The 16,206-nt window shown below is 37.6% G+C and overlaps 1 protein-coding gene across 4 annotated transcripts in view; it reads left to right on the top strand.

The window, feature by feature from the left end:
• Positions 1-253: 253 nt before the first annotated feature.
• Positions 254-16,206, top strand: part of BMP5 (bone morphogenetic protein 5) — a 109,999-nt gene continuing 94,046 nt past the window's right edge. For all 4 annotated transcript variants that reach the window (XR_009463323.1, XR_009463324.1, XM_019497007.2 and 1 more), the window contains exon 1: positions 254-1,431. Coding sequence is in view for 2 of the 4 variants with exons in the window: in XM_019497007.2 (XP_019352552.2) it covers positions 948-1,431 (484 nt within the window). In the remaining 2 variants the exon portion in view is untranslated. The remainder of the gene's footprint in view (positions 1,432-16,206) is intronic.

Genomic DNA, 16,206 nt, shown 5'->3' with positions numbered 1-16,206 from the left:
TTGTATTATGACAACATAATTTCAACTACACATCCTAAATGTGTTAAACTTACTTTTTGGTACTTGATTGTTTTTGGAAGTGGTCTTTAAAATGCAGTAGGTAGTCAAATTATATATATTACTGTAAAGTAAGGGGGAAATTAAGCTTTGTCTGGCAGCAGAAGGGTTAAGCCCTTTTTTGCTTTACCCGTTTCAAATTACAATGAGAAGCCTCTTCTTTCCCAGCAGGGTTGTGCTTACATTAGTCTTTAGATCTCTCTTGAAGAGAGCTGTTATATTTGTGCTTGCTAGAGTTGGAAATAACAGTTAAGAAGCTGAAAAGAGTTGCATGGATTTACAGGGTTTTTTTTTTTCAAGTAAATTCAGGGAAACACACAAATTTGATTAGTACATGCTTTAGAATTACTTTACATTAAGGCAATTCAAAAGATGTTAAAGTTATCACCAGGCTGCTGGACAAAAATATGTTACATCACCAAGGTGCAGATCAAGACGAATCTTTGATTCAGGACTTTATTTTGGAAAGAGCGCAAGGTGTACGAAGACAAAATAACAAGGGAAGATAACTCGGGGAACTACAGTGTACCAGAAGATCAACTCTTGCTAATACAGCTCCCCACTAAAGACCGGGTTATCTAAAGTTTATATAGGAATGCCTAGGTCAGCTGACAAAGTTCTGTTCTTCTGCTCCATAAATGCAGAAAAAACGATAACAACAGTGGAAAATTGGAAGTCTGAATTTCAGCTTTCTTAGAAATAACTGCAACCTGACACATTCCATAATATTTAAACAGGGAGGGGGGAATCACCGAAAATGTTGTGTTTAGAGATGACATTGACCTGAAAAATAGGTAAATTTTATTTTTCAGCCATTGGGAAAGCAGACCTCATAGGAGCTCACCACAAGTAGGACAAAGATTTTTGCCTTTTTTTTTTTTCTTTCAAGGATGAACCGAACTGTGCTCAAAGCTTTTGTGGGCTTGCTCTGGAATTGCTGGGTTCTGCTGGGTCACGCACAGGGAGGTTTAGGAGACAATCATGTCCATTCAAGTTTTATTTACAGGAGGCTGCGGAACCATGAGAGAAGGGAGATCCAGAGAGAGATTCTCTCTATCCTGGGTTTACCTCACAGACCCAGACCCTTTTCACCAGGAAAGCAGGCTTCTTCTGCACCCCTCTTCATGCTGGACCTGTACAATGCCATGACAAATGAAGAGGATACTGAGGAGATGGAGTATTCACTAAGGGGATCATTGGGAGGTGAGAGCAGAGGGATAAGAAAAGGATACCCTGCATCTCCAAATGGATATTCTCGGAGAATACAATTGTCTCGCATGACCCCCATGACCACACAGAGTCCTCCTTTAGCCAGCCTACACGATACCAACTTTCTGAATGATGCTGACATGGTCATGAGCTTTGTCAATTTAGGTATGTTGAACATTTTTTGTTTCTAATCTGTTTGACAAACTGGGGGCTTGATCCTGCAGCCTGTACAGGGTAAATCTTGCAAATTGGAGCTACGGGATTGGGCACTGGACATTGTACTATTAGTAAAACAGAAGCTGTACTAATGGTAAAGTAGCAACATTGTAGGTGGCCATGGAAAAAAGATTTCTCCAACTGTTTATATAAAGTCAGTTTCTATAACTCCCCTCTGCTGGCTTCTGTTTTCTTTCTTTCATTGATGTAATGAAAGTTTTAGCCTTAGGCCAGCTTCATTTTTTTCTTGATACTCAAAAACTCAAATACTTATGTGTATTCCTGGGCTATTTCCCTCACAGTTTTTTGTGGAGGTTAAACATGAACAAACATCAGATTGAAATATATTAAAGTCTTGAATAATACAAGAGAGGAAACAAATCAAGCCCTTTCTGACAGATTTCTTATCTTTTCAGCTGCATGGATTTTTTTTGCAATCTGCTGTTATTTGTATGTTGCTTCTGTTTTATAAACTGTGGACTGTATTTTTAATATTTTGCTGGCATGCTTAAGAGACTGGGTTGAGTCTTATTTTGTGTTATAAACAAACACAAGTAACAGATATAATACTTAATATCAGAAACTTGCAAAAAAGGTCTAGTAAATAATTCCTAAGCATTTAAAAAAGACAATTAAACCTATATAAAGAGATAAAACTAAATTAAATTGATCTTGAGTAGATGCATATCCATTAATTAGCATTACTCAATTCAATGAAAAAATCAGTTAAAAATTTCTTTAATAGAAAAGGAAACTTCCATTTCATTAAGGATATTATTTTGCTTATTATTTTTAAAATTTAAATTATAATATACTGTAAGACTGACAGCACTACCTACGTAACTTCTAATCTGACCCTAACAGCAAAGGAGTTTAACTGAAAAGCTAAAGGTTTTCAACAAGTGTTGTACAAGATCTGATAAAATCTTGCTTTCCAGAATAATACTTTCTATGGTAAATTTTTAAACATTGGCACATGTTCTGAAATACCTTTAGATTATCACACACATTTTATGGCTTTTATGTCTGCCACCTCTCTAATCCTTACAGCCGGATTTAAAATGTTTCCAATAGCTAACCTTAATGACCAGGATTTCTAGAAAATGACACCCTAGAGTTTGGTCATCATCATAATAAAATTACAATTCATTGATTATTTGGAAGATTAGAGTGAGTTTAATTTTCAGATCTTAGTTTTTAAAAGGAACAATTATATTTGGGACTTTCTTCTTTTTGTTTATGGCCTTAGAAATCAACAAGTTCCTAAAATTATGATATTATTTTAAAGGTGATTTCCTTACTGTTTCCACCCCCCCCCCGATATTATAATTGCATCTGCATATATAATTACACATAGCTACAAATTGGTTTTAGAAAATATTAAGTGTGTGATACAAGTCACCCATAGTACTCTACTGAATTTGAATTAAAATGCTAATTCTACAAAAATAATTGGAAACCGTGAGATCGCCTAAGTTATAGCAAGGCCCCGACCCTGCAAAAGTTTGGGCATGTACTTAACTGTACACACTATGGGACAGATTCTCAGCTGGTATTTCTCAGGACAGGTCCATCAGTCACTGAAGTGCATTCATGTAGCGTCTGGCTCTGTAATTGCTCTTTGATTTCAATGGGACTTCTTACTGTGAAATGTTAAACTTGTGCGGAAGTCTGCAAGATGGGCATTAAATCGGCACTAGTCTGATCCTGCGATATTTATGCAGGCAATTTCCACTGAGGTGAACTCAAATTTTGTTCCAAAAAGCATGTCTTCTATCTATTAGAATTGTAAACATATTTCTATTATTCTGGTCTATTCATTTAAGAGGTACCTTTGAGCAGTGATATTGTATATTTATTTTATATTTTTAAATGGTGGATGCTTACAGGAAAAGTTTTTTTGCTTGTTTACAATTATTAGACTGAATGAAAATATGAAGAATACCATGTTTTGTTTGGTCTCCACAAATTACTTAAGTCTATCTTGACCCTAAATTATAATGAACTCTTAAATCACTCTGAATGCCCTTCCTTCTCATGCATTCTGTATAATTGTGGTTTATGGCACACTCTCCTTTTAACATTTATTACACATATTGATGACTAATATACATTAGCTTTAACATTTTTATTAAACAATCCTATGTTTCAGAATAATTAACATAATAACTAAATATATCATTGAAACAGGTATCATTTAATATGATTTAAGACCCTGACAGCTAAGGGCAAACTCTATTAACATGCAATGAGAAAAAAATATGCAGTGATAAGTGAATGCTAACACACTATACCTTAAAATCAATAAAAGCTGATGTATCATAGTAATAACTCAAGTGATTTTAGATTTGAAACAGCTGTCAACTTCTATCAAAATAATCTGCTTTGAAGGCAAAATCTATCATGTTAATAGCAGAACTTTAATTTAATGTAGTATGTTAATACAATCTGGGATTACACAACTTTATTAATCACCATGGCATTTTAAATTGATACCACTGTATTTCCAATTATAATTGTTTAGTGCACATATGGTAAAATAATAAATATATGAGAGTAAATATGAGGTAAAGCATAATATTAAACTCGAGCTTCAGAAAATAAAATCCTTCTTGTGAGAAACACTTAAAAATTAAATAAAAAAGACAAATGGTTTTCTATGAAAGAAAAAAACACTATCTACATGATAATTTTAATTAAAAAAACAGTGGGAAAGAGTTCTAAACTTCTCATCTTTCAAAGCAAATTTAAAAAACACCAGTACAGGAATTTCAATTATGACAACCTTCAAGAAGCCAGGAGAGAAAAAAAATGAACATATTTTACGTCATCTGAAGTTAAAATAGTAAGCACATGCTGCTTATAATGATTTATGGCCCCTTCTTCCTTAAAAGATAGGACAGAACAGGGACTAGGTACTTTTGCATAATTGTGTACAGTGCTATGTGCATTGGCAGCTTTCCATAAATATTGATGACCATAACAGGAGAGTTAATTGGGGTTGGTCCAAGCAGACAAAGAATAAATCCCCCCAAAAATTCACCCCAGAATTTCCAATGATGTGTTCATAGCATATTGCCTACAACTTGAAGGCTTCTTTGTTTTTTTTGTCCATGGGATTTTTTTTTCCTCCCCCCCACATTATTATACTTTGACCTAGGCTGTTACAAATAACTGACTGTAGTTTATAGTTGTGGCATCTTCTTTTTGGCTAATCTCCAAAATCACATGTAGAATACCCTATTTACAAGAGAAGGGGCAAGTCTTATAATACTTGTATAGCCTGTATTCTTCTTCTATACTCAGAATTTTGCAGGAGGAACAAGTAGCTTAAAAAAAACCCCAAACAAAAGTACAAGTTATTCTTTGCCAAACAATAAGATTGAATCAAAGCAGAAATATGGTTGAGGTTTTGGACCAAAGAAACAGCAAAGACTTTAACAATTGTGTTTACGCATTTCCAGTAAAAGGAACTGAGTTTTCCATATAATATCACAATGACCACTAACACCACTATACTTAAGGGTTTCTCCACATTGCTATTAAAATGTCCTGTATTTTCCTTTGTTTTCAACTCATCTGTAACTTTTGCTCTGAGAAGATATTTGAAGTTACTAAGCTGATTTGTTTTCCTTTTTTTTTCCTTTTCTATATTTGGTTTCAATAGATTTAGCCATTTTTATATTACATGGGTGGTAAAATAATAAAATCTGTGTTTTCAATTATTCTTTTTCCTCAATATAAAAATGGTTTACATTAAAACACAAAATGAAAAAAACTGCAACTGTAGAAGGTCATTATAAAATTTTTGAGCCTGAGCCTTGTATGCTAAAGAAGGGAAAGACTGTCATATTCAGCTTTAAAAGGCAGCTAAAGCATCTGAACAGACATTATTCTCTTGCAAGAACTTTTTCTGCTAATCTTTCACTTTTAATAAAAACGTGCCATGCCTTTGGAAATGATTATTGAATCAAATTCTTGCATCAAATAAGATTTTCTTGGACAAGCATGAAATACTGCTTACTTATTTTCTTCTGTCCTTGGAGTTTGTATTGTGTTTTGAAGATATTATTTATGGTCATTTTTAAAATGTATACATATGGAATCTATACAACTTACTGTGCTCATTTAATACTACAAACATAGTAAAGATCTATTTTTGTGGAATCTGTTATCTTGTAGTCCATATTAAGTGTACTTCTAAATCTATTAATTTATTATTTAAATTATATACAAAAAACAAAACAAAACAGGAGCTCCTATTCATACTTAGGTATTGCTCAGAGAGATGAATTTCTTAAACGAAATTAATTAATGTGATATAACCTTTCACTCTAGAGTAACCAATCATTAGTGAGAAGTACTAATTTATAAAATGTCTGGGATGGTGAAACCCCCCGCCCCCCGCAACTAGTGTTGATATATGCTGATAAACCCCTCCCCTCATCAGAAACCATTTTTTCTTTCAATTTTTTAATGTAGTCAGGTTCAGATGATCTAGACTTAATTTAGCTCTGAGTAGATTTCTTTGGCTATTCTACTGTATTTACTTCCCAAAAATAGATAGGCTTTTAGTGGAAATGTTGACACAACTTCATCTGGTACGATGGTGCTATTATAATCTTGTGTTACATGGAAGTGCTATTACAGAAATCAAGTGTTAAAAAGCAGCACAGCCCAGAAACCTTTATTATTGGTATAAAAGTACAGTCATGAAGATTTGTTAAATAAATACTCTCAAATCACTGGTCTCTTTATTTTATATAAAAATTCAAAGGAGTAAATTTAGCAAGAAATTGTGTAGAAAGTTAGTCTTATTTATACTCATCCAAATAAAATCCTTGATGGCATATTACATCGTTTCATTCTTCCTCTTAATACAATTTCAACTCGTCCAATTAATAAGCAGAAACAATCCAGTGTGACTTAGGTGTACAATCAAATATAAAAAAGAATTAGTAATAACTGAAAAATTATTCACTATAACCTCTTCACTCAATGTAGTTAGCACTTGAGTTTGATTCCAGTAGAGAAATGCTGTCTGTCTTACTTTTGTAGAAATTATACTATTTTGTTTGTTATATTTATCTATTTTATCTGTCCTTTGAAATCTTTCATATTATATTAACTTTATGAACTATATAGACTTACCTCTGGATAGATTTTTGCATGTTTCATAAATATCATCTAACAAACTAATGTTTTTATAACTGTCAATTAATTTTTTTTGCCAAAGTTAACACTTTAAATCCAAGTAAGTTATTATACCAACTCAGCCAAAAAAATGTCAAGCTCTCCATTAACTGGAGCATAAAACTGTCCTACTTCCCTTGCCGACAGATTTGAAAAAAAATAGCAGATAAACTGAAGAAAACTGGTTTAGCAGATGGTTAGAAGTGCATGGTGAAGGGCTACATATATATGTATATGTTATTATTGTTATTCATATTTTTCCCATTGGGAAGAATCGCTGACCCGGTTCCATTGCTTCTTTAATATGTGTTGCTTTTCCAGACTAAACACAGACTTTGGGTGGGGATACAGGGGTTGTACATATTGTACTGTACATAGTTTCCCAGGAAAATACAAACTCATTGTGCGCTGGCTGTTAGAGAGGAACAGAGAGGCTAGTCGGGACTTGTTTTCTGTGGAACTTCTTAGAGGAAAAATAAGTCTCCCGTGGGGATGTCAAGATGCTGCCCTGACTTTTATGCTTCAGCCCCTTTCCTTGTTCCCAGTCTCTCTATAAACTGTCAGATAACAGGCCAACTTTGGCATATATGTGGTTTCTTACATTTATTGCTGCTATTATTACTTTCTCTAAACATAATAAGGTGTAAGAGTTTTAGCACTGCCACCCATCTACTGGCAAGTAACTGAAGTATCTGTGACATGAACAGCTCCTTTCTTTTTCTTTTTCAGACTATGGAAATTCTTTTTGCTTTGTTTTCTGGGGCCCACAGGTGAACTCAGTTTAATAGAAAATAGGAAATTGATTGATTATGGTATAGTTATTGTAGATGTTTTCTGGTGTTTCCACCAGACTGAGAATGATCAGTTTATGAAGTGCCAGTTGCAGACTCCTGAGCTAAGTACAGACAAATCCAAGGTTGAATCAATTCAATCTTTGTAGCTTAGTCTAAACTGTGGAGATTGAACCAATAAGCAAGTGAACAGACATTCACTTTTGTTTCCTGAAGTGCAGCCACATGCTTGCAGTGGCCCAGGCCAGAAGCTGGGGGTGCTAGAGCACATCCCCCTGCTCAGCTGGAGCAAACAGCTTGCCTACCTTATGAGGAAGGGGAATGGGGGCTTGCGGGGGAGGTGAGGGGACTATGAGTTAACTTGAATCTGGAGGGGATCTGGGACAGAAGTTCAATAAGCTGATTTAACCTAAATCAGTTAAGTCTGATACTACATCCATCCAGGTTTATTTTAAACCAGTTTGGGCCATTTTGCAAGTGGTTTATGTGAACTGAATTTCTGCTGTGTTACATATTTGAACCAGTTTCCTATGACTTATATCACCTTATGTGTAATTTCTATCCCTAGCCCTACTAAAGAAAACTTCCTCAGGGTTTCAAAAGAGCTCTGGCTGTTACCAGACTTTAATGATTTCTTATACTTTTCCTATCCACTCCTTGTCTTCTTCCCTATTTATATTACAACCATCCACATCAGCCAAAGCAAGTCACTGCACTTAAATTTTTTGTTTATTTTATCTTGCCATGGAGAAAATGACAGGAGGTAAAAGCTGTAAGAACAGAAGATGGCACAGGAGAAGGGGAAAGAATGGACTAGAAAAGTGAATGAGATCAAAGTGACAGAAAAGAGGATGAGAGGAGGGTGATTTGAGAACGTGTCTCATTCCCAGTGTGGAAATGATGATCTGCAGCATGACACATTACATTTGAGAATGAAGTTGGAGAACTTTCAGAAAAAATGTTTGAGTGAGTGAGGAGGTTTTTAAAGCCCTGCAGGTGGAGGGAGGGAATGGGATTCTTCAGGCTCCCTCGTGGTGAAGCAACTACCTCAACAACCCCAAAGCATTTGGCTCCAGAGGCAAATCTTTTCATCCTAGCAAAATAAAACACAAAAAAACCCACTTCAGAATGTGTGTGTGTAAGGAGTACACAGACAGGCTACTAACATTTACAGTCATAAATAACGTAGTAGCGAGCTTTTAAAAACCACAGGTTAAAGGATGAGGACTGCCATGACGCACACAGAGAGGCTGAGATCAGAGGAGCAGCTAAATGGGGTCAGGAAGAACAATGAATCCCCTTGTTCTGAGTCATATTTATGAGTGCTTCATTGCACCTAAAGTTCATATTTTATTGGCAAGGCTGTGGGGTTTCCCCATTTGCTCATCTCTTAAAATAACACCCTTGGTTAAAATTTTCTATAAAACACACAAGTGCTACAACAGGGAGAATCTGTCAAGCCTGACAACTGACAACTGTTCATTTTGGTAGTGGGGTTTGTAGGGGCAGAAGTTGGATGATATTTTTTATTGGAATTTGAATTCATTTCTGTGCAGCCCCCTCTCCCTCCCAAAACAACTGTCAACTGAGTACCACAAGTAGCAGTATTATAGCCCTACCTTCAGTCAGAGTTTTTTCAAGCATAACACATACAGATTAATCCTCCTGTAGTGAAAATGGAGCAATAGTTTCCAACCATTTTGAGCAATAGTATAGTTAACTAGATTAAGACACTGGCTGTGTCCTTCCCTGCCTGTCACCTCTCACTGACAAAATTACCCCACAATGACAAAATTGGTGTGTGGAGATGGAGATACATATCCTTTGTGGCAGATTAAGGGCTGGGCATATTGGTTTTTGGCAAAGGGTTTTGGCCCATGAATTTCATTTCATATGAACTAGATTTCTTTGGACACAATGTTGGTGTTGTTTTTTAAAGACCCTTACATTTAATTGTAGCAACATGAAGAAAAGTATCTTGTGGAAAATACTGTAAACCTCAATGGCCCATGAAATTCCTACACATTAAATCATTTACATTTTTTCTTAAATTACCTGTGAAGGAAAGGCCTTTCAACTCTAAGTCAGGGCAGAAAAAGGATATGTATGTATTCAAATGATTTGTTAATATTGTTTCATAAATTATTTCACATATACTTGCAGAATTATTTTTAAAACATTTCTCAGATTTTTGTGATCTAGACAGAAAAATCAGTAATTTACAAATGACATGGCTTACCTGTGGAAACAGCTTGAGCTGATTTTTTTTTTATATAGGTCATGATTTTCATGCTAATAAAGCCAAGCTCTAGGAAGAGAGTGTGTGGTGATACTAAACATTATGAGTTTCCTTAGAACAGGCAGGAAATGATACCCACTCATCCCAGATATCAAGAACTATGCAACTATACAAATCTCAGTCTGAAAAAATATGTATAAAAAAGGAGTAATGGCAGAGTTACTAAAAGTGCATGATGGAAGAGCAGATGCAGGAGAAAAGGAGAAAATCCAGTGCAGAGTGCACTGCTAGCAACAGTTTCTGCCAGACACCATACACACGGGTGTTCCCTGCACTGTCCTGGGGTAAAAAAACTCCACACTGAAAAATCCTGGGGTCAAAAAAACCCACACTGAAAAAAGGGGAGTGGTGCACATGGCAGCAGCTCAAGCCACCCAAACCAGAGCCTGGCTGGCCAGAGCAACACTCCATCTTCTAGCCAGGCTCCCAGCTGCAGGAGTACTGTGGCTGCAGCTCTCTGAGGCCCCTCGGGCCCCAGGTAATGTTGCTGGGGCCAACACAGGTCCCAGCCTGTTGCTGGTCCCAGCCACCCCTACCACACCCAGGGTAACCTACTGTACACCAGAGAGCATGTGGCATGGGCATTCCCCAGGGACAAGTAGCAGTGGCACAAGGTGTGCTGCTAGTTGTCCCCGAGCAACAATCATCTGTGCTTGTGAGGATGCGGCCCTATTGTGCATTCCTTTTGGGGGTTGGAAAGTATTATTTTGAAAAATGGTGTCAGTAGATTGCTTTAGTTGATCATTATGAAGACCTGTTACTTTTAAGGCAGATAGTTGTATAAATGGAACAAGGAATAATTAAGAGTAAATTAGTAAAAGTCATAATGAAATTATACCGATTTTATTTAATCCACACAGCTGTTGTTTTGGCTACTTAGTTCTTGTTTAATAAACATAGAATTTGCCCAATTTTAATATAAAAAGTCTGTATATTGTGTATGTAGATATCACATATCTCTTACAATTTTAGGCATTGTGGTTATTTTTTATTTAATAAAATATCAGAATAAATCATACTATACTTTCTCATGAGTAGTATTTAGCGTTAGTAGCCCTGGCCTTTCCAGGCTGTCTGCTTGCACCAAAGTTTATCAGGTGATTGTTTGACCCCTTGTTAATTGTATTTAATTGCATCCTTTGTCACATTTTGAAATAAGGATGGAAGTTTATGGATCTGTTTGGCAGAGTAAAGACTAATAACAGCATTGGAGATTATTGTGAGGGGCCCGGTTACCTCTTATTTAGTTCAGTGAGAGCTGAGCAGCGCTCGATAGTTTGAAGAATTATACCTTTAAACTCCTCTTTTTCATACATAGGTATGTTGGAGAAAAACAAGAAGAAGTAATCCTTTTTCTTTTTTTCTTTCTGCTAATGGCTTCTTCTCTCTGCTCCCCAGCTTTGGAGCTTTTTAAAGTCCTCAAAATCAGTGAGGAGCCTATATCCTGTTTATCACCAGCACAGACTAGATTATACAGAGGAAAACATGAGAGCCATGCCTCTGTTCCCATGAGAGAACTTGCTCTCATTCTCTAAGACTTTGTAGTCCCTTTTCTTTAGTGTTGCCAGTTCTTATGAGCTTATTGTGAGTCTTCTGATATTCCATAATTTTCTTGGAATCCTGTAATTTGTGAGAAGGTCTGCTTTCATTTAAAAAAAGTTTTTAGACCTTCGTGGTTGCAGAAGCAAACTTGAAATGCTCAAAAATGAGAAGGCAAAGAAAAGACTCCAAAATGTGCTTTTTTTTTTTCAAAGTAGAACGATTTTTAAGCCAATCATTGTGACTCATCTTTTTCTAACAGTTAATGCTTCATCAGCTAAGCACTGGACCGAGAAACATAGCAGAGGAGGAGAGCAGCACAGCTCTGCATGTGCTGTATCCCCACACATGTCGTGTAGTTACCATCAGTGCAGTGTGGGACAGTAACAACCCCACCTGCATAGGTAACTGTAGCACGCCCTTGCAGTCACACTAGTCCTATCTCTTACCCTGGTTTCACTAGGGTACTCCTCCACCTGCCATACTTTTGATGATATAAATTTGGGAGGCTCCCTCAGAATAGTAGAGTGAGCGTTGGAGTGCTCCACTTTGTCCTGCTTATCATTGGATTACTCTGTCTGACCCAATCTGTCTCTCTGGGGCCTGCTCACCCCACACTTAGGCTCAGTCCCCTGCACTCTAGGGCCTGCAAAACCATTCCTGCCCCACTACACCTTCCCTCTGGGCATCTTAAAGCCACCCCATGTCTCACAGAAAATGCAAACCTTGAAAGAAAACCATAGGCAAACTCATTTTGTTATCTCTGATGTTCAGAAGAACTCTTTCTGTGAGCCTAGTCTGGCTCAGAACTGACTCTTCAGCCTAAGAGCACTATTTAAATCCTCTGCTTAGCTCCTTCCCTTCAAGTCACCTGATGTGGACTTCTCATGTGGACACAGAGGTTTCTTGCTTTACTAATTAATGGTTGTTTTTTTTAAGCCTGCCTCTCTGTGGCCTCCACCTCCCACTTGCCTCTCTGCAATCAACCTTACAGCTCTGCATTCAGCTTCTGTCTCTCCAGTAACAGGGGTTAGGGCAGGGGTGGGCAATTATTTTGGGTGGAGGGCCGCTTACTGAGTTTTGGCAAGCCATCGAGGGCCGCATGATAGGTAGCCAGGAGCAGATAAATACTAATTTTCTAAATTTTTAGGGGCCCCACAGGCAGGATAGAATGGCCTGGCGGGCCGCATCCGGCCCCCAGGCCGCATTTTGCCTACCCCTGGGTTAGGGTCTCCTGTTACAGAGACATGCCACATGCCCAGTGCTGCACTAAGGATAGGAATATTACAGATGTTTGGGGTGTTCTATATGCAGAGCAGAGCTTTGTAGCATGATCTTTTGACAGTGTAGACATACTCTTGAACTGGACGTCTTGTCTTTCTACTAGAAACTGTATTACAAGAGTTCCCCTAGATCAGGGGTTAGCAAACTGCAGCCTGCTAAACCATTGGATCTGGCCTGTGGATGTAGGGCTTTGGCAACAAGGGACTTTGGCTGAAGTTGCTTTTCCTGGCTTGTCACAGAGACAAGCTTTGCTGGTGGCCACGTCCTAGTAGCTGCCTGCCTGCCCACTCACCTCTGAACCAGGCTGAAGCATTCTGGTTCATAGCCAGAAAAGGTTGCTCTACTCTAGTTCTATCAAGAAAGAGAATGAGATAACAAGTCAGATGACTTTCTGTTCTGAAATAAGTGAAGATAAAAGGGAAAATAAACAATACAATTAAATTGAGATGACCACATCTTCAACTAGCTTAATTAATACAGCTCTTAACTTCAGGGCTAGGTAAAGACATTCAAAAAGCCTGAGGCAGAACCAGTTTAAGTAATGAGGTAAGGTTTTTGTAAGCAGCATAGTTCAGAACAATAGTGAGCAGAACATACATCTGCACCTTGGTAGGGGAGGAGGGCGGCAGGGTAACTGTTAGATCGGGTTTTTAAACCAGTCTCTGTGTGTCAAACTTCTGTTCTGTTATGAGTATAGGCTGGTTTTATGTGCCTAATTTTTCTTTTGTTACAGGTATAGACTAGTTTCTGATCCCTTCTACTGGTAAAAGTATAATGTCTTTACCTGGCCCAGTAGAGCAATGCTGGGTTTGACCCCAAGATTTTAAGAAAAGAAATCTGAAAGGAAAGGAAAGATTTTAAGAAAGAAACATTTCTTTTTCTAAGTGTTTCATGAAGAATTAACATTGGTTGTGGAAACTTGTATAAAAATCTATGTCATCCAATATTTGTCATGTTGTTGCTGGAATTTAGAAGCTGGTTAACACTAAAATATGCACATTTAGGCAGATATGGTACTATTGGTGAACCTGGCTACTCAATAAGAATTGAACACTAAGTATTAGAGGTAGCCAAAACAAAATCTACAGGTTATCTATAGCTGTTTATGTTTATTTGTATAAGACATCATCCATCTTAACAAAATAGGTGTTGTTATCAGCATGCTAGGTTAAAAAGCAAAACATAACAAAAGCTGAATAATACAATAATCTATTCAAAAGAGCAAAAATTATGCATATTTTGCAGTATCAGCCACCCATAAATGAAACTGAAACCTTAATAAAGGAATTGTAAATTTAGGAGAGATTTCTTCCAACTTGTAAGACAAGTTAACAGTATTTATCAGAGTGAATCAATTTAGGTGACATTTTAGGATGCAGTCATTTTATTTTTCAAGGTATCATGTCAAAGCACTGTATACGAGTATGTGAATGCGTGTGTGTTCGCTTGTAATCACATCAGAGAAGCAATGAGTTTAGAAAGTGGCTAAATAACCAAATGTTATAATGACCTCATTTTCTTTACTTTTGTCTTGGAAAATCCAAGGTAGCCCATGTTACAATGTGAACATACAATATAGAGGTCACAATGTGCAAGCACTGGGGTGAGGGGTGGGATTTGAATACTTAAACTGAGATAAAGCTTGATTGATTGCATATAATAGCCAAATATGGTATGAAAACATTTCAGACTTGTTTGTTAATCCTGTGTTTAGAGGGCAACCTGCTGCACTATTTGAAAGAAACATCTTTAGTTAACATGGCATGACACCTGTTGGAATATACTGTGGTCTGCACACAACCACATTGTTTCAGCTTGCTTCAGGAGAAAAGGTTGCATTGAGCAAATTGGGAAACAAAGGGCACCTATACATGTGCAACAAGGCTGTTTTGACATGCTGTAATTACACCTTGTTGGGGCATAATTGATTAATTGTGTCTGCTGGAGTGTGGTAATTAACATGCTCCAGCAGACTCCAGCGTCATGTGTATCAGTGCCCCTGTGCTGAAAAATGGTGGTAAAGGTACTTTAACTAAAGCTCATTTGATGAGCTTTATTTAAAGTACCCACACTGCCATTTTTCAGTGTGAGGATGCTGACACATGTGATGTCCTGGGTGCTTTAATTAGCGCAGCTCTCAGAGTCACTCTAAGTAAAGTGTCCATGAGGTTTTCTATATGTGGAATGGACACATAGGTTTGTTTTTTAAAAAAAATAGACTAAATATTAGATTACTAGTCATTTCTAGCCTTAGAAGTAACAGGGGTTTAGTGTAAACATCTGTGGAGGTAGAGGTTGATCCTACACTGGATTGTAAATGCCAGATTTCTTCGTAGTCCTGGCCCTAACTTCATCCCATTTGAATTAAAAATACTCAGTACCACTTCTAATAGCTAATTTACCAAACAAAAATATCTTTGTTTCTGGAGTTAGTGGCTGAACAGTCAAAATTGTTTCATATAAAATACATCTTGAAGATGTTGTATTAGTTGTTTCAGAGGTGAATTGTGTTTATGGATAACTCTGCAATCATTGTGAGTGATTTGTCCAAGAACTCATGAGGGGCTTATATTTCAGTGAAACTTCATGTTGAAATGCACAAGAGAAGTGAAGACTTAGATGGAAAAGCAATTGAAAGGCAGGGATGAATAAAGCATCACAGAAAAGAAAATAATCTCTAAAAGGATTAGTGACCAACTGTATCTCTGACCACACGAGGAATATCAAATCTACCCTGCCTTCTACCATGGCATGACACAAGGGATCTGTGAACAGCAACATGACCTGCCTGCTCAGGATGCACTATTCTGGAACCAGAATCATACGAAGTTAGGGTTGGAAGGAAACTCAGGAGGTCATGTAGTCCAACCCCCTGCTCAAAGCAGGACCATCCCCAACTAGATCATCCCACCCAATCCTTTGTTTAGCAGGGTCTTAAAAATCTCCAAAGATGGAAAGTCCACAAGCTTTGTTGGTGACCTGTTCCAGGGTTTTAATACCCTTCTGGTGGGAAAATTCTTCCTAATATTTAACCTAAGCTTCCCTTGCTGCAACTTGAGACTGTTGCTCCTTGATCTGTCATGTGCCACCACTGAGAACAGTTTAGCTCCAATGGTTTTTGCTCCCCCCCCCTTTTCAGGTAGTTGAAGGCTGCTATTAAATCCCCCCTCAGTCTTCTCTTCTCTAGACTAAATAAGCCCAGTTCCCTCAGCCTCTCCTCATAAGTCATGTGCCTTAGCCCCTGAACCATTTTCATTCCCCTCTCTTGGACTCTTTCCAATTTTTCCACATCCTTTCTGTAGTGGGGGCCAAAAACTGAACACAGTCAACTCCAGATGTGGCCTCACCAGTGCTGAATAGAGGGGAATAATCACTTCCCTTGCCTTGCTGGCAACAGTTCTACCAGCACAGGCCAGTATTCCATTAGTGTTCCTGGCAACAAGGGCACACTATTGGCTTATATTCAGCTTATTGTCCACTGTAACTCCCAGGACCACTTCTGCCCAGCCAGTCAGCCCCCAGGCTGTGCTGGTGCATGGGATTGTTCCATCCTAAGTGCAGGACTTTGCACTTGTCCTTGTTGAACCTCATGAGATTTCTTTTGGCCCAATCCTCCAA

Source organism: Alligator mississippiensis, chromosome 1 (genome assembly GCF_030867095.1).
Source record: "Alligator mississippiensis isolate rAllMis1 chromosome 1, rAllMis1, whole genome shotgun sequence".
Taxonomy (NCBI): domain Eukaryota; kingdom Metazoa; phylum Chordata; order Crocodylia; family Alligatoridae; genus Alligator; species Alligator mississippiensis.
This window is presented reverse-complemented; position numbering and strand designations above follow the sequence as displayed.